Source organism: Rhinoderma darwinii, chromosome 7, assembly GCF_050947455.1.
Source record: "Rhinoderma darwinii isolate aRhiDar2 chromosome 7, aRhiDar2.hap1, whole genome shotgun sequence".
Taxonomy (NCBI): Eukaryota; Metazoa; Chordata; class Amphibia; order Anura; family Rhinodermatidae; genus Rhinoderma; species Rhinoderma darwinii.
In genome coordinates, this window is record NC_134693.1 from 71,393,602 (window position 1) to 71,413,191 (window position 19,590).

A 19,590-nucleotide genomic window follows, 5' to 3' on the forward strand; every position below is an offset into this window, starting at 1 on the left:
TTACAGCAGTATATTTTATTTAGAAAAACTATCAATTTTGACGGTGTTATGACCAATTTTAGATTTATGCTAATGACTTTCTTAATGCCCAACTGGGCTTTTTTTTACTTTTTGGCCATGTGGGCGTTGTGGAGAGAAGTGTATGACGCTGACCAAACAGTGACCAATCAGCTTCACACACTACTCTCCATTCATTTATTCAGCACATAGTGATCTTACTAGAACATGGTGTGCAGTCACTTACTCACACATTAACGTTAATGAAGTGTCTTGAGAGTTAATAGACATCGCTTCCAGCCAGGATGCGATGTCTATTCACAATCCCGACACTTCGGTAACGTTTGTGTGGGATTTACAGCACGGCAAGCGTAATCACGCTGTAAGCTGTGATCTCCTCTAGCAGGGCTTAAAAGGAGACTGTCAGTATCACGATATACTGCAATAACTTAGTATTGCAGTATATCATGCAAGCGATCCAATGATCGCTGGATCAAGTCCCCTAGGCGAACTAATAAAAAAGTAAAAGATTTTTAATGTTGCAAAAAAAAATTACAAAATTAAAATAAAAAAAAACCCTTTTCCCCCTAAAGCAATGTTAAAAAAATCTATAAAAGTTTATGTAACTAGTATCACTGCATCTGCAAAAGTCAAAACTATCACAATATAGCGTTGCTTAACCTGTTCGGTGAACGCTGTAAAAAAATAAATTATATATATATATATATATATATATATATATATATATATATATATATATATATATATATAAAACATGCAAATTTCTGTTATTTGGTGACCTTAGGTCTCAAAAAAATTGAATAAAAAGTGATTGAAAAGTCGCATATACCCCAAAATGGTGTTGGTGCAAACTACAGCCCGTGGCGCAAAATTTAAGCCCTTACACTAAATTGATGGAAAAATAAAAAATTATGGCTCTCAGAATATGGCGATACAACACATTTTTCTAAAAGTAGTAAAACGTAAAACAAAACATAAATCTGGTATCGCCGTAATTGTATCAACCTGTAGAATAAGTTGAATATATAGTTTTTACCGCCTGATGGATGCCGTAAAAACAAAACCTCCCCAAACATTTTTTTCAGCTTCCCAGTACATTATGCAGTACAATAAATGGGGCTATGAAAAACTTCAACTTGTCCCGCAAAAAACAAGCCCTCATACGTCTATGTCGATGAAGAAATAAAAAAGTTATGGCTTTTGGAATGCGGGGAGGAAAAAACGAAAATGAAAAACACAAATTGGCTGTGTCATTAAGGGGTTAATAAATATATTAAACGGCATAGGGCCAAATACTGAGCCCTGTGGCAACTCACTACTAACTCTGACCCAATCTGAGTATGTACCTGTTTTATATCGCTGATGCTCTGCCTTGGGACTACAGCACTTCTGCCCACGTCACTGTCCATATATGGACAATGACGTCGGCAGCAGTACTGGAGACCCGAGCAGAGCATCAGCTGATGTTCTGCCTGGGAACTCAAGCGATCGGAAACCCCTGACTTCACTGACCATATGTACAGTCGCGTGGGGAGCAGGGCTGGAGTCCCTGGACAGAGCATCAGCAGTTGCTTTGCTCGGGGACTCCAGTACTGCTGCCGACGTCACTGTCCATATATGGACAGTGACATGGGCAGAAGTGCTGGAGTCCCCAGGCAGAGTATCAGCTGATGCTTTGCTCAGGAACTCCAGTGATGGGAAACCCCTGAATTGACCAAATATGGATGTCGGGAGCAGGACTGGAGTCCCGAGCAAAGCGCTAGCTGATGCTGTGCTTAGGACTCAAGCAATAGGCAATGTGACAGCCCCTTGCGGTCATGTTCACGAACAGCACATGAAGCAAGCCCTCGGTCACGTGGGGCCGTATCGGAGCGTCTTCATTATTAGAAAAGCTCCAGCACTTCCGTGAACAATTCCGAGGTTTGAGCTGCACCATTTAGTACAGAATTTTTAATTAAAGGGCTTTAGTAAGTTACTTAGTTTCACATAAATATATTATTGCAATGCAATTTTTGCTCCCCGGATAACCCCTTTAATTCCTGCAGAACTCCGGCGTGTGTGCACTTCTTCCTGGGTTAAACAGGTGACATTTAATGGAGACTTTGCTTTATTTTAATTTACATTTTGCCTGACATTTTATTCTCCTTTTTGAACACAGTAGCAAAAAAAATAAAAAATGTTTAATTAATTAGATTTTTCCTCATCAACCTCTAGAAAATTTTTCCTTTATTTCTTTTTAAAGGGCCAACACTTTTGGTCTTAACCTTTTTATTATTTATGTAATTGAAGAAAAATTTATGGTTGGTTTTACTCTCTTTGGCAATAAGTAGCTCTGTCTCCAGCTTTGTTGTCTGTGTTTTTTACATAATTGTTTTTTACTATAGCTTTTTAGTGTTTTTTCATTATTTTCCTGCTTTAGTAGTTTAAATGCTTTTTATTATCATTTATTGCCCCCTTTGCATTTTTATTTATCCACATTGGTTTTCTCCTGTTCCTAATACTTTTATTCCTAATACTTTTATTCCTAATACTTTTATTCCTGTAAGGCATTCCTTGGCACTTTCTTTGGAAAATTTTTTCCTGATCTCCCAGATTTACTTGATCCCGTCCTTAGTACTTTATACATATGACCTCATGCACTGAACCATAACACAAATGTGCATGAGCTGTTAAATTAAAATAAAATTTTTGCATTAATGATTCTACTTGTTTCTGAACTGAAAACTCTCAGCATTCCTTGCTATTTCAATGGCTTTAGGCAATTTACCCTGATCTTTTGGATTCTGCTGGAACTGTACAGAAATCTGATAGAAAAAAAAAACTTGTCCAAAATTTAGGGCAATACAGAGCATCACATTATGGAAGTACTGTATGTTAGGATCTGTACAACATCAGTAATGCAATGTATTTACAACGTGGCCTTTCATCAGTGCCAAACCTTGTGTAGCATCAGTAAGATGCTGTTTCATAAACTTCCAAGTGAAAGGGGCTAAACTGCAATAACATATAAGGCCTGGGGACCAGTGGTGCTCTTTTTGGGAAAAAGCCGATAATTTTTTTTGTATTCCAGACACCCCCTTTAAGTTTTAATAATGCTTGTGAAAACATGTTATAATGCAGAAAATATGTATTTTTTTCCAGTTTCACTGAGATTAGAAACATAAAGCACTGATTTTACAGTCCAGGTGATTTCTGTGGGCAACTGCTATGGCCAGGGGAAGCTGCAGACGGCCACTGCAGGACGATTGAATCCATGATTGTGCTACGTCGAGAGTGGTCGTCACTTTTTGCGGCAGCTTTCCACTCTGGCTAATAGAGGAGGGTCTCAAGCAGGGGGCCCCCTCTATGACATCAATATGTTCTAATAGGGCCTATCGATAGGTGTCCTAATGTAACAACCCTTTAATGTTCCCTCTCTGTGTCTGCTTTACTGCAAAATGTGGACTGACATATTTCATGTGCTCACATGATGAATTATGGCAGTCCATTTTTGCATCTAAGCGTTTCACGAAAGACTTACTGTATTAGTTGCTTAGAAGGATTCTTATTTTGTTTTATAGGTATACAGTTGCAGGAAGGATAGTAATTGTAAGATTGAAAAATACCCTCCTAACTTTTATTTATTTCCTTAACAGTTTGAATTTGAGTGTCGAGCCCGAGGTGCTGAAATACTTGCTTACCCACCAGTGATCGCTGGAGGAAATAGAGCTAATACACTGCACTATGTGAAAAATAACCAGATAGTCAAGGTTTGTTTTAGACTTGTTCAGCATGGGGCATGGCCCGCCAGGAGATTGGTGTAAATTATAGTAAAATTGTAGGGCTGCACTTTTTCTCTCTTTTTTCCCCCTGTGTGTTTTGACAATTTTTTATCAAAGCCATCAGTAACTTTTTAAGCAATTTGTGCGACGGTAGCTCTGCTGTGGGATTGGACTAGATTGACTAGCCTTCACTCTACACACTCATCAGTAAGCCTTAGGCGGCCATGACCCTGTCCCCGATTCATTCTTGTATTACTTTTGGTAAGCACTAACTACTGCATACCGGGATCAAGACCTACCATTTTAGAGATGCTCTGACACAGTCGGTCAGATACTTACGCTTGCCCATTTTCCTGCTTCCAATACATCAGCTTCAAGAACTGACTGTTCACTTGCTGCCTAAAGCTGGGTTCACACGAGCATGTTACGTCGGTAATGGACGGACGTATTTCAGCCGCAAGTCCCGGACCGAACACACTGCAGGGAGCCGGGCTCCTAGCATCGTAGTTATGTACGATGCTAGGAGTCCCTGCCTCTCCGTGGAATTACTGTCCCGTACTGAAAACATGATTACAGTACCGGACAGTTGTCCTGCAGCGAGGCAGGGACTCCTAGCATCGTACATAACTATGATGCTAGGAGCCCGGCTCCCTGCAGTGTGTTCGGTCCAGGACTTGCGGCTGAAATACGTTCCGTCCATTACGGACGTGACATGCTCGTGTGAACCCAGCCTAATATATACCACCCCTTGTCTCGCACCATTGTACCGAGACAATCTATGTTATTTACTTCACCTGTTAATGGTTTTAATGTTATGGATGATCAGTGTGTATCAGCTGCATGAAAATTCTGTCTTTCCTGGAGCATAGCATATACTTTAATATAGCATGCACTACTTTATATCATCGGGGCTATCGTATAGGAGATCATATCATAGAAAGTAGTGCAAGTTATAATAAAGTATGGTCTGTGCAGCAAGTAGTGAAGGACAGCGGTCTGGCTATGCTGTGTAGGGAAACTTGGGGAGACAGCACTGGGTTGACCCATATGGTGCCACTGCTCTCCTTTGCCCTGCATCGTAGTAACGTGGGGACGAGTTGAATGACTTCATCAGGGAGGGATGGAGGAGCCAATAGAGCAGAGTGAGTGATTTTTTTTAATAACTACACATGTAAGTGCTGTAAATTTGTATTATGTATGTTAATTTTGCCAATTTTAAAATAAAGAGCTGTGGTGAGACCACCCATTTAAAAAAACCCTCTTATTTGTTTGTTAGCCTGGGGAATTGGTTCTGTTGGATGGTGGCTGTGAAGCATCCTGCTATGTCAGTGACATTACCCGTACGTGGCCTATGAACGGCAAGTAAGTAAATGCTTTTTTTTCAATTTTGTGCTAGTGGAACTATTGATTCAAAAGCACTGTAATAGAGAAATTAAGTAACCCGCCTACACACAAACACATTGCTGTAGTTCTGCCATCTTAAGTCCATTATTTATATATATATATATATATATATATATATATATATATATATATATATATAAGCTTTGTAGTCTCTCCAAGTTACATATATAACTTGTATGACTTGTAAAGGTTTACTACTAGAAGAGCAACAAAATACCAAGTCACGACGTGGATGTGGATTGCTCCAAGCAGTGTATGGTCTCAATGCAAAGTCTATTATGAGTTCATTGCGCTACTGATTCTGCCTAAAAAACAGAAACCTTACGGAACGGAGACAAACGGAAACCATTTGCAATGGAAACTGGAAACATTACCATTGAAATAAATTTTAATGCAAATGAAAGCTATGGTTTCCGTTTTCCTTTCCGTTGATAGGTTCCTCCAACGTAAAGGTCTGACGGAACCCATCAACGGAACCCCGACGCAGATGTGAACACACCCTTACTGTATCAATAATGCAGTCAATTCAGAAGGCGGTGTGCAGAGAACTGCATCGCTGATTTCTAGCGCGTCCAGGAGTTTTGCAAGCCCCAAAGCATGTGTCCCCCATCTCACACAGAAAAATATCTATTTACATATACAGTTATTATATCATACAACTATTCCAGATGAAATATTACAGGCATACTGTTACTGAACACAACTCACTATTAGAAGACCAATATTACCTATCTTAATGTCTTCTCTGATTAGCTTTCCCTTTTTTTCTCCATCCGCCCTGACCACTGTGTCGACTTATTCCAGTGACGACTCGTCTCTGCAGAATTTGAAACAGACATGTTGGTTTCTCGCTTTTCCAGCACCCCCCACACCTATACCCCTCCTCTAAACAACTCGTAATCTACAGTGCCCCAGATGGTAATAATGATCCCTCAGTGCTCAACACAATAAAAGTGCTTCATCAGTAACCGTGCCCCCACAGTAATAATGCCCCCTTTGTGCCTCCTGTAGATTGCGCCACAAACAGCCCCCCTGCAGATGGCGCCACACACACAGCCCCCTGCAGATAGTGCCACACAGCCCCCCTAGTAGATAGTGCCACCTCCCCCTTACTAGATAGTGCCGCAGAGCCCCCCCTTACTAGATACTGCCACACAGCCCCCCTCTTGTATATAATGCCACACAGCCTCCCTCTTGAATATAGTGCCCCACAACCCCCGTTGTACATAGTGCCACATGGCTCCCCTTGTATATAGTGGCACATACAGACCCCTGTAGATAGCGCCACACAGCCCTCCCCCTTGTAGATAGTGCCATACAGCACTCCTTAGTAGATAGCACCACACGCAGACCCCTGTATATAGTGCCACACAGCCCCCCTTGTATATAGTGCCACACAGCTCCCCCTTGTGTATTGTGCCAAACAGCCCCCTTGTGTATATAGTGCCACACAGCCCACCCTTGTATATAGTGCCACACAGCCCCCACTTGTATATAGTGTCGCACAGCCCCCTCCTTGTATATAGTGCCACCCAGCCCCCTTCCTTGTATATAGTTCCACCCTTCCCCCTCCTTGTATATATTGCAACACAGCCCTCCCTCCTTCCCTTGTATATAGAGCCACAAAGCGCCCCCCCCCTTGTATATAGTGCCACACAGCGTCCCCCCTTGTATATAGTGCCACACAGCACCCCTTGCATATAGTGCCACCCAGCCCCCCTCTTTGTATATAGTGCCTCCCAGCCCCCCTCCTTTTATATAGTGCAACACAGCCCCCTTTGTATATAGTGCCACACAGCCCCTCTTGTATATAGTGCTACACAGCAATCCCCCCAGTATATTGCCACACAGCCCCCTTCCCCCAAAAAATAAAAAAAATATTGTCCTTACCTTGCCCCGTTCCCGCAACGGATGGAGCGTTGCACAGGCTACGGTCAGCACGCATGAGCAGACCAGTGTGATGCAGTGATGTTATCACGCCGGCCTGCGCAGGGAGTTGTCCCAGCGCCTTATAGGCTGCAGGCCTAATGTGGCCTGCAGCCTATAGTATTCATTTGTATCTGTGTCCCGAGGACGCAGATACAAGTGAATGTGGCTGTCGCTTACACCGGGCATGAGGGGTCCCCTGGGAGCCTTGGGCCATGGGCGGCCGCCCGAACCACCCTAATGCTGATCCGCCACTGTGTTCAATAACCAGGCAGACTTTAGGTCACCAGTGAGATGCAATCGTGGACAAGTTCAGCAATATAGTGTTTGACTGGCCAGACAGTCATGTAGTGCACATGCGTCAGTGCGCATGAATGAAGGGTAAATGGACAATAAGGTCCCATAGAAGGGCACTAGATTGTTGTTTGGTAAGTTTATTACACTTACCCCTTACGCATACATGCAATGCCCAGACGTGGTGGAAGAAATCTGCCACAGATGTCACCACAAATTTGTGGATTGTACAGCTAATATCACCCTATACACTGAAAGAATGGAACCCGCGGTAGACATCCACGTCTTTTCTGCAACATAATGAGCATGCTGCGGATTTTAAAATCCACAGCATGCTCATATTTACTTGCAGGATATTTCCACAATGTGGATGGGGTTTTGAAAACCCCATCCACATGTATTGTACTGTTCCACACTGCAAATCTGCGGCAATTTCTGCCACATCTGAACACGGCCTTAGTCTAGGGGCAAGCTTTTGAATCCTAGGACCTTTTTCAGCTGTCACGAATATGCCACATATTTGCCATGCGGATTCCGCACTGCAAATCCACGAGAATGTGCAGTACAATATTTGTGAATGAGGATTCCAAAACCCCATACACAGTGCAAAAACTCTGCATGGAAATATTAGCATGCTTCGGATATTCAAATCCGCAGAATGCTTATTATGTTGCAGAAAATACGCAGATTTAACTTCTCAATGTATAGTACAAAATCCAAAGCACAATACACAGCAAAGTCTGAAATTAACACATGAGGATTTTACTGTGGAATCGCTACGGATTTGCATCCGAATCAGCAGAGGATTTCTTATTCTACATCTGGATGTAGCCTTAAAGAGGCTCTGTCACCAGATTTTGCAACCCCTATCTGCTATTGCAGCAGATCGGCGCTGCAATGTAGATTACAGTAACGTTTTTATTTTAAAAAAACGAGCATTTTTGGCCAAGTTATGACCATTTTTGTATTTATGCAAATGAGGCTTGCAAAAGTACAACTGGGCGTGTTGAAAAGTAAAAGTACAACTGGGCGTGTATTATGTGCGTACATCGGGGCGTTTTTACTTCTTTTACTAGTTGGGCGTTCTGACGAGATGTATCATCCACTTCTCTTCAGAACGCCCAGCTTCTGGCAGATCACGCTGTGATGTCACTTCCCCAGGTCCTGCATCGTGTCAGACGACATCGACTTACCTGCAAACGCCAATGCTGCTGCAGAATCATCTGTAGCCTCTGGTGCCGATGCTGCTGCAGAATCATCTGTAGCCTCTGGTGCCGATGTGTCCTCGCTCGTCTGACACGATGCAGGACCTGGGGAAGTGACGTCACAGCGTGATCTGCCAGAAGCTGGGCGTTCTGAAGAGAAGTGGATGATACTTCTCGTCAGAACGCCCAGCTAGTAAAAGAAGTAAAAACGCCCCGATGTACGCACATAATACACGCCCAGTTGTACTTTTACTTTTCAACACGCCCAGTTGTACTTTTGCAAGCCTCATTTGCATAAATACAAAAATGGTCATAACTTGGCCAAAAATGCTCGTTTTTTAAAAATAAAAACGTTACTGTAATCTACATTGCAGCGCCGATCTGCTGCAATAGCAGATAGGGGTTGCAAAATCTGGTGACAGAGCCTCTTTAAGCCAAAAACGTGATGTGCACAGAGCCTATGTTTAACGTATATGCTGGGAAAATCAACCGGAAAAGATCCTGGAATAGCGCCCATAGACTACAGTATAATGGTATCCGTTTAACAAATACGTCATGGGAGGCTATTAAAAAGCCCATTACATATACTTTAAACGTATATCTGTGACATTTGCCATACAGTGTCAGACGTCACGCATAGACTCCCATGTTAGAAATAGGACACGCTTTTGGCCTCCGTCAAGCTAATGGAGCCCTAGGGACACGTTTTGTGTGTATGTCAGACCTTTCCTGACGTACGCACTAAACGTAGAGTCAAAACATAGTGTGCACCGAGCCTCTCTAGCATTCTCCGTTATTTCTGTAATATGTCATAATCATGCCCAGTTTTATGTTTAGGTTTAGCGAGACTTAGTTGAAGTTTTAGGGTAAGAAGGACTTGTCATACACATTAAATATCAGAGATGTCTCAGTATTCTAAGATAAATATGCACGCTTGCTTTTTTATTTCAATGGAAGGTGGAAATAAGCCGCTGCCTGACCCACACTGTCAGCCGCTTGTCTCCAGCGGGAACATAGGATTTGGCATGTTGAAATCCACCCAATCTCTCTTTCCTCCGACATACACATAGGACGGTTGGCCAAAATCAGCTGGTTTGGACAACTTTTTCGTCTTATGTTTATGGCCAGCTCTAAAGAATAGAGGAAAAATCTGCTGATCTCTCAAAAGGTGATCTAACCAGACCAAATGTTCAGGAAGGGTTAATTACGGTCAGAATGGAATACTTATGTAAACTATGATGTAGTAGGCAGTTAGAGAGTGTTTGTAATCTATCTTTTGAGTCAAAGAGAACCTGTCACCTCTCCTGACATGTCTACTTTAGTAAATACTTGTATTCCCCATGAAATAACAATTCTGGAACATACATTATTTTCTTAGAACTCTGCATTGTGCCGTTCCTCTATTTTTTAATCTAGAAATTTATGAATAAGTTGACAACTGGGTGTTACCATTCACCTTGTCAAAGGACGTGTACTAAGGCCTCATGCACACGACCGTAGCCATGTGCACGGTCGTGATTTCCGGGTCGGCCGGCCACCGAGTGACAGTCGCGAGCCGCCTGCAAATCGCGGGCCATGCACATGGCCGCGGCCATTATTTTCAATGAGCCCGGACCACAGAACACGGCCGTAATAAGACTTGCCCATTCTTTCTGCGGTGTGGGCTCCTGGGCCATGCACGGACCGTGAAAACCATGGTCGTGTGCATGGCCCCTAGGAATGAATGGGGCCGCAACTCTCCCGTGGATTTTCGGGGGAATTGCGGCCGCAAAAGCACGTTCGTGTGCATGAGGCCTTACACAGTCTAAGGGCTTGTCCACACATAACGGAATTGCTGCATATGTTCCATCCGGAATTGTGGACGGAAAATACGTAGCAGAATACAGTAGCAGCAAAGTGGGTGATCTCATCCACACGCTGTGTAAAATTTCTGTCCAGAAATTCACTGGCGATGTGTATTTTTCGTTCTGCAGCATGTCAATTCCCGCTGCGGAAATTAGACTGAATTGCTGCGTTCTTTAGAGGAGATGTCACCATCTCCCAGCATTGAGAAAAACGCAGCAAAATCTGCACCATTTTCTGCAGTAAAAAAAACGCAGGAAATGGTGCGGTTTTTCCGCAGTTGATTGTCTGCTAGCTTTAACGGAAATGCTGCAGAAATTTTCTGCAGCAAGTCCGATACGTGTGGACAAGTCCTTACTTTGTCAGCGCTGATTTGACAGTGTCAATCTGTGTATGGACACAACCCATCAACTCTTCATAATCAGAGATTCTCTAGTGACTGGTATAGTGCCAAGGGACTGGCGCAGGGCAAATGTGGTGCCTATTTTCAAAAAGGGCTCTAGGTCTTCCCTGGGTAATTATAGACCAGTTAGCTTAATATCCACCGTAGGAAAAATGTTTGAGGGGCTATTGAGGGACTATATAAAGGATTATGTGACAAAAAATAGTATTAGAATTGACAGCCAGCACGGTTTTACCAAGGCCAGAAGTTGTCAAACGAACCTGATTTGTGGATATGCAAAGGCATTTGACACTGTCCCTCATAGACGTCTAATGGGTAAATTAAGGACTATAGGTTTAGAAAATATAGTTTGTAATTGGATTGAGAATTGGCTCAAGGACCGTATCCAGAGAGTTGTGGTCAATGATTCCTACTCTGAATGGTCCCCGGTAATAAGTGGTGTACCCCAGGGTTCAGTGCTGGGACCACTATTATTCAATTTATTAATGATATAGAGGATGGGATTAATAGCACTATTTGTATTTTTGCAGATGACACCAAGCTATGTAGTATTGTTCAGTCTATAGAAGATGTTAGTAAATTGCAAGCTGAGTGTGTGGGCTTCCACTTGGCAAATGAAATTTAATGTAGATAAATGTAATGTTATGCACCTGGGTACTAACAATCTGCATGCATCATATGTCCTAGGGGGAGCTACACTGGGGGAGTCACTTGTTGAGAAAGATCTGGGTGTACTTGTAAATCATAAACTAAATAACAGCATGCAATGTCAATCAGCTGTTTCTAAGGCCAGCAGGATATTGTTGTGTCTTAAAAGAGGCATGGACTCGCGGGACAGGGATGTAATATTGCCACTTTACAAAGCATTAGTGAGGCCTCATCTAGAATATGCAGTTCAGTTCTGGTATCCAGTTCATAGAAAGGATGCCCTGGAGTTGGAGAAAAGAAGAGCAACCAAACTAATAAGGGGCATTGAGATTCTAAGTTATGATGAAAGATTAAAAGAATTAAACCTATTTAGCCTTGAAAAGAGACTACTAAGGGGGGACATGATTAACAAATATAAATATATGAATGGCACATACAAAAAATATGGTGAAATCCTGTTCCATGTAAAACCCCCTCAAAAAACAAGGGGGCACTCCCTCCGTCTGGAGAAAAAAAGGTTCAACCTGCAGAGGCGACAAGCCTTCCTTACTGTGAGAACTGTGAATATATGGAATAGCCTACCGCAGGAGCTGGTCACAGCAGGGACAGTAGATGGCTTTAAAAAAGGCTTAGATAATTTCCTAGAGCGAAAAAATATTAGCTCCTGAATGTGTAACATTTTTGTTTCTTCCCTTCACTTTTTCCCGTCCTTTGGTTGAAGTTGATGGACAAATGTCTTTTTTCAACCGTACTAGCTATGTAACTATGTAACCCCAACTGGTAACACCCAGTTGTCAATTTATTCATAAACTTCTGGGAGGAATAGCTGAGGAGCGGCACAATGTACGGTTCTAAGAAAAGATGTTCCATAATTGTTGTTTCATAGGTAATACAAGTATTTACTAAAATAGACATGTCAGGAGAGGTGACAGGTCATCTTTAGGCCCTGTTCACACTGAGTTATTTTGCAGGCAGAAAAATCTGCCTCAAAATTCCTAAAGGAATTTTGAGGAAGATTTTGACCTGCCTGCATATTCTTGCCGCCATTGTCACAGCGTTTTTCGGCCGCGGCCATTGAGGGCCACGGGCGAAAAATGCTTTCTCTGCCTCCCATTGTTTTCATTAGGAGGTCAGAGTCGGAACCGCGGCAGGAAAGAGCATGGCGCTTTTTGTTACCGCGAGCGGCTAAAAACCGCCGCAGTTAAAAAAAACACCTCGTACCTTTTTTTGCTGCTGATTCAACGCGGTTTCCACGTCAAAATCAGCATAAAAAACACTCTGAACTGGGCCTTAAGCTTTCACTGATAAATCTCTCGAATAAGAGTATAAATATCAATTAGTTCCTCCATTTTCGATTAAGTGTTTTTTTCTGTTTGTAAAATCTTGTTCATTAAGGCTGTGTAAAACTTTTAAGGAATTTTGTTTTATAAATCAATGTTTTATTTTATTTGGAACAAGTTTTGAATTGGGTTTTTATTACACTTTTTGAGATACAGCTTCTAGGTATCCCGGATACCTAGAAGCTGTATCTTGCGGTCACAGCGGAATCCATCAGGTGAGTGTCAGAGGCACGCAGGACCTGCGCATACCGGAGCCGTCAGTCCTGCTGACCTGACGGATTTGGCTACGACCGCAAAATACAGCTTCTATGTATGCAGGGTACATAGAACCTGTGTCTCAAAAAGTAAACATTTTTTTTTAATAAAACCCAATTCAAAACTTGTTGTAAATAAAAGAAAACATTAATTTGTAGGGGGGAAAAAAGCCTTCAAATGGTTACATAGCCTTTTAATAGGCTTTTTTTCTTCATTCTAAAGGTTTACTGCTGCACAAGAGGAACTGTATGAGTCTGTACTCGAGGTGCAAAAGTCTTGCCTAAGTCTTTGCATCCCAGGCACAAGCCTGGAGAACCTTTATAGCCATATGTTGACTCAACTGGGAAATAAACTTAAAGACCTAGGCATTGTGCAGAAAAGGTGCAGCGACAGTCAATTTTTCAAAGTAAGTATGTTCAAAGATTACTATTATTATTTATTTTAACCCCAGAGTGACCGCCAATATGTTGTTTTTTTTACAGTGGTCCCTAAGGGCCCATGTTCCGTTACATATGGCTTTGTAAAATTATTTTGTTCTCTATAAAAGTGCAGGCCATAGGAGGACTTTTCTTGAGCTTCAATACAAAATTAATAATCCCTGATTTTTGTAGACCAGGAAGGGGAGGGCAGCAGTGCTTCTGGAATAGGGGGCTCAAGAATTTTCCATGGGCAGCATTTCCCTGGCATACTTCCCCCCACAGAAAGAAAAAGGAGGCCTTAAAAAAGGTAAACGGTAAAAAAACTTTATTATATCCCTACATGAATACCTTGACAGTTTACATTTTATTCAAGGAGGCATTTCATGAATTTTCTAAATGTTCTGACACCCATGTTGTATAAAAATCTTCCAAGTAAAAAGTGGGCCATAAAAACCTCCTATCACTCCTTCAGTTCTCAGTTATAATGTGCAATCCTGACATCTCAATAAAAGCACCAAATAAAACAAAAAATTCCCATTATACCCCTAGATGAATACCTTGAAGCACAGGAGAAAAGTCTCACTTAATATTGAGGCACTTTTCTCCACCAAAATGTACTGCGCAAATAAAATGGACACATAAATTCTGCATAAAAACCTGCTTTCCATTAATTCCTGCAAAAGAAATGTAGGGTCTAAATACTCACTACACACCCAGATAAAAAAAATGTAAGGGTTATAGTTTTCAAAATGCGGCCCTACGACGGTCAACTACGCTATTCATCCCGTCAAAATGACGGAGCCCTTGCACATCGGAGACAAACTAAAACCATTGACACCGGATCCGTCACCATTGAAATCAATGGTGATGGTAACGGAAACCTTTGGTTTCAGTTTGTCCTAGTCAGGGCTCCTTTCCGACGTAAAGCTCAGACGGAACATCGGAACGGAGCCCCGACGCAGATGTGAACGAAGCCTAAGTCTACTAAATTGCTCAAAAATGTTCGTTTTTTTCAAAAGTGCTGCCAAAATAGAGTAAAGACATGGAAATATATATTTAATAAAAAAAATTACAGTATGTATGTCCATGTGACATATTGCAGTTCAAAATAGGGAAAAATGAAAATGTATTTGTTTATTAATTTCCGCAAATCGTATCAGTCTACTTTTACCACTAAAATAAAGTACAACATGTGACGAAAACACAATGTCAGAATTACTATTGCAGAGTTATTTTCTGATAAAGGCAGATATACCAGATTTGAAAAATCTGGCTTGGTCATTAAGGTCCAGACAAGCTTGGTCAATAAGAGGTTAAATATCAAAGACCAATATGAATTAATAGCAGGGCATTCCCATAAAATATGCCAAAATTCTGCCACCGGATATGGGCATCTATGGCATTTTTCCTCCTCAATTAAACCCATTTTATAAAGTGAAGCAGGAGTATAGTGCAAACAATGTGTAATATTGAACTGGACCATAAATTTATTTGATCAAACCGAAGTCTCCTTCCCATTCTTATACATATTCACCCATTTCTCCTGACTTATTGGGCCTAATTCCCTATTCCAGCCACTTTAACTTGTGAAAACAGTCTTTCGTGAATGTAAACTTATAATTATTTTGTATATACTTGAGAGAGAAGTCTTAACTATGTTCATCTCATGAATACATTCTAAAGCAAAGTTCTTTTGAACCCTAAACAAATTTTTGTCCGGGGTTTTAGTGCCAGCGTGCCGTAATTGGTAATACCTATATCCAAACTTCTTATTTACCCATATGTGGATTGTAAATCCGCAAAATTGTCTTTCTTTAAAAATGTGACAGAAAAATCTGTCTCAAAATTCCTTCAGGAATTTTCTGGCAGATTGTGACCTGTGTTCACTTTCTTTGCCGTGTTTTTTTCTGCGTTTTTAATGGCGTTTTTTTCGGCCATGGGTAAAAAAACTTTGAGAATACCACTTTCACTGCCTCCCATTGTTATCAATGGGCGGTCAGAGACGGAAACAAAGAGCATGATGCTTTTTTTTCGCACAAGCAATTTTTCCGCTCGCGGGAAAACGCCTCCGCCTCTCATTGAAATCAATGGGTGGCGATTTTGGACGATTTTTGGCGCTATTTCCGACGTTGTTTCTGCGTCAAAAACAGCGCCAAAAAACTCTGTGGGAACTAGCCCGAATACAAATTCTTTCCCAAAAAGTATAATCGGAAATTGGAATAAATTCTTTATAATTGTGATTTATTCCAAATCTGAGTGAAAGATACTGTGCCCCTAATCCCACACAGCCTTATAAATTCCATCCAACTCTTAAAGATTAAGCTACTAATATGGAGGGACTTAAACCATCCGTGGTTCATTTGTCCGGATTCCAGAAGTTAAAAAATGTTAAGCACATTTCCATCTGCCAGCTCACCACAAATTGGAGTTGCGTGGCCACATAATAACCCTGCATCCAACGGCGGGCTAAACCTCCCTCTCTTACCTTAAAGAGGCTCTGTCACCACATTATAAGTGCCCTGTCTCCTATATAAGGAGATCGGCGCTGTAATGTAGGTGACAGTAATGCTTTTTATTTAAAAAAACGATCTTTTTTCACAAAGTTAGGAGCGATTTAAGTTTATGCTAATGAGCTTTCTTAATGCCCAAGTGGGCGTACTTTTACTTTCGACCAAGTGGGCGTTGTACAGAGGAGTGCATGACGCTGACCAATCAGCATAATGCACTCCTCTCCATTCATTTACACTGCACTAGCGATATAGATATATCGCTATGTGCAGCATCATACACAAGCCCTAACATTACTAGTGTCCTGATAATGAATACACATGAAATCCAGCCTGGACGTCATGTGTACTCAGAATCCTGACACTTCTGACTTTTTTTTGTGAGATTCCGGCAAGTGAAACCAAATCTCGTTTAGCTCCGTGATCTCGCGAGATTTCGTATCCGTTGCTGGAATCTCACAGAAAAGAGTCAGAAGTGTCAGGATTCTGAGTACACATGACGTCCAGGCTGGATGGTCATGTGTATTCATTATCAGGACACTAGTAATGTTAGGGCTTGTGTATGAGGCTGCACATAGCGATATATCTATATCGCTAGTGCAGTGTAAATGAATGGAGAGGAGTGCATGATGCCGATTGGTCAGCGTCATGCACTCCTCTGTACAACGCCCACTTGGTCGAAAGTAAAAGTACGCCCACTTGGTTATTAAGAAAGCTCATTAGCATAAACTTAAATCGCTCCTAACTTTGTGAAAAAAGATCGTTTTTTTTAAATAAAAAGCATTACAGTCACCTACATTACAGCGCCGATCTCCTTATGTAGGAGATAGGGCACTTATAATGTGGTGACAGAGTCTCTTTAATTCATAAGTACTTCTGTTTGGTCCTAAGGCCTTGTTGACAAGACACTAAAAAAAAACGACATGTAAACGTGTCAAAAACGCTAGCGTTTTTGTAAAGCTCCTTTTAAAATACAGACGCTTTTGATGTGTTTTTGTCACATTTTTCCACGCGTTTTTGGTGCGTAATTAGGACTCCCATTGGCTATGGGAATTAGGCACATTTTTGGTGCGTTTTTTAAAAATGCATGCATAAAAAAAAGTGTTGTATGCTGTAAAATGCGCTTTCCCATTGATTTTAATGGGAAGTTTAAAGCATGTGTTTTTGCCGCATTTTTTGGCATGTAAAACGCGTCAAATACACGCCGTGTGAACAAGGCTTAACCCTTTTTTTGTCCCAAATAATATCATTGATAATTACTTATATCTGTTTAAAGAAGTTACTATTGACGCTAGATTTGGTGGCTACATCCAGCATTGCTTGATAATACTGAGGTAGTGTAATGAGGGGGGGTGGGGAAACAGACAAGTGAGCCCTAATCTACCCGCCACTCAGTCCCTGCCTACTTGCAACAACCCGCCCTAGGCGACGGGGTACAACTGGGCGACGGTCCCTACGCTCAATAAGTGCACGACAGACAAACAGACAAGGTTACACAGAAGCTAAGGGAAATGGGGCCGTTGCCCACAGCAACACCGTGAGCAACAAGAGGGGTCAACGAGCCGAGTCAAACAAGGAGTGTACGGGGTACCAAACGCAGAGCAGGAGAGTAGTAAACAAGCCGAGTCAAACCAGGAGTGTACGAGATACCAAACGCAGAGCAGGAGAGTAGTCAGTAAGCCAGGGTCAATATGAAGCAGGGTCAAATAGTTCAGAAGCTGCAGCAGGGCCAGGAAACCAAACGAGAAGAATCACAAGCAAGGAGGAACAGGAAAGGTATAAATAGACAGAGGGCGGGAGCTAGCTCCGTCTGGCCAGGCTGTGATAGGCTCTCCTAAGCCTGCCATCCTGAGTGGTGGAAGATGGAGTCAGTCTCACAGACCTAGAAGCAGGTGCAGACTGATTACCTATGGGCGTTGACACAGAAGCTGTGCCTGGCAGATCCTTTACAGTACCCCCCCTTTTATGAGGGGCCACCGGACCCTTTCTAGGTGGACCTGGTTTATTGGGGAAACGAAGGTGGAACCTCCTGACCAATACCCCAGCGTGAACATCCCGGGCGGGTACCCAAGTCCTCTCCTCAGGCCCGTATCCTCTCCAATGGACCAGGTACTGGAGGGAGCCTTGGACCATCTTGCTGTCCACAATCTTGGCCACCTCGAATTCTACCCCCACAGGGGTGAGAACGGGGACAGGAGGTTTCCTCGAGGGAGCCAAGGACGGGGAGCAGCGTTTAAGGAGGGAGGCATGAAACACGTCTTGTACTCGAAAAGATGGGGGCAACTCCAGTCGGAAGGAGACAGGATTGAGGACTTCAATGACCTTGTACGGCCCTATAAACCGGGGAGCAAACTTCTTGGATGGGACTTTAAGGCGCAAGTTCTTTGACGATAGCCACACCAGATCCCCGACCATAAACAAGGGGTTAGCAGAACGTCTTCTATCTGCCTGAGTTTCTTGTATGTTCTGGGACGCCTCTAGGTTCTTCTGAACCTGGGCCCAAATTGTGCACAGTTCCCGATGAACGACCTCTACCTCGGGATTGTTGGAACTACCAGGTGAAACGGAGGAGAACCGTGCATTAAACCCAAAATTACAGAAAAAGGGGGAGACCCCTGACGAGTTACTGACCCGGTTATTAAGGGAAAATTCGGCGAGGGGAATGAATGAGACCCAATCATATTGACAGTCAGAGATAAAACGCCTTAAATATTGTTCTAGAGACTGATTAGTCCTCTCAGTTTGGCCATTAGTTTCAGGATGGAAGGCAGAGGAGAAGGACAGATCAATCTCCAACTTTTTACAGAAGGCTCTCCAAAACAATGAAACAAATTGTACCCCTCTGTCCGAAACAATATTGACAGGGACCCCATGGAGACGCAGGATGTGTTTGACAAACAAGGTAGCTAACGTCTTAGCATTGGGTAGTTTCTTGAGGGGCACAAAGTGGCACATCTTACTGAAGCGGTCTACTACAACCCACACCACCGACTTGCCTCGAGAAGGAGGCAAATCGGTGATAAAATCCATGGAGATATGGGTCCAAGGTCTCTGGGGAATGGGCAAAGAACATAGTAAGCCCGCTAGTCGGGACCTGGGAGTCTTGGACCTAGCACAAACCTCACAAGCGGCGACGTAGGCCTTAACGTCTTTAGGCAACCCAGGCCACCAATAGTTTCTGGCAATGAGGTGCTTGGTACCCAGGATGCCTGGATGACCAGATAGTGCGGAGTCATGATTTTCCCTAAGTACCCTTAGCCGGAATTGCAGGGGAACAAACAGCTTGTTCTCAGGAAGGTTCCCGGGAGCTGAACCTTGATCAGCCGCAAATTTCAGAGACTAAATCAGAATCAATAGAGGAAATGATTATACCTGGAGGCAAAATACAAGCAGGATCTTCCTCCGAAGGAGGGCTGGCCATGAAGCTATGCGTCAGCCTTAATATTTTTAGACCCAGCCCTATAGGTAACCAAAAAGTTGAATCTGGTAAAAAATAACGCCCATCGAGCTTGTCTCGGGTTTAGCCTCCGGGTAGATTCTAGGAAAACCAGATTCTTGTGGTCGGTAA

At 42.6% G+C, this 19,590-nt stretch overlaps 1 protein-coding gene across 2 annotated transcripts in view; it reads left to right on the forward strand.

Annotated features, from left to right (window-relative positions):
- XPNPEP3 (X-prolyl aminopeptidase 3) overlaps positions 1-19,590 on the forward strand; it is a 271,495-nt gene that overhangs the window by 192,453 nt on the left and 59,452 nt on the right. For both annotated transcript variants that reach the window (XM_075833524.1, XM_075833525.1), the window contains exons 6-8: positions 3,654-3,767; positions 5,056-5,141; positions 13,319-13,502. In XM_075833524.1, the coding sequence (XP_075689639.1) occupies positions 3,654-3,767; positions 5,056-5,141; positions 13,319-13,502 (384 nt within the window). The remainder of the gene's footprint in view (positions 1-3,653; positions 3,768-5,055; positions 5,142-13,318; positions 13,503-19,590) is intronic.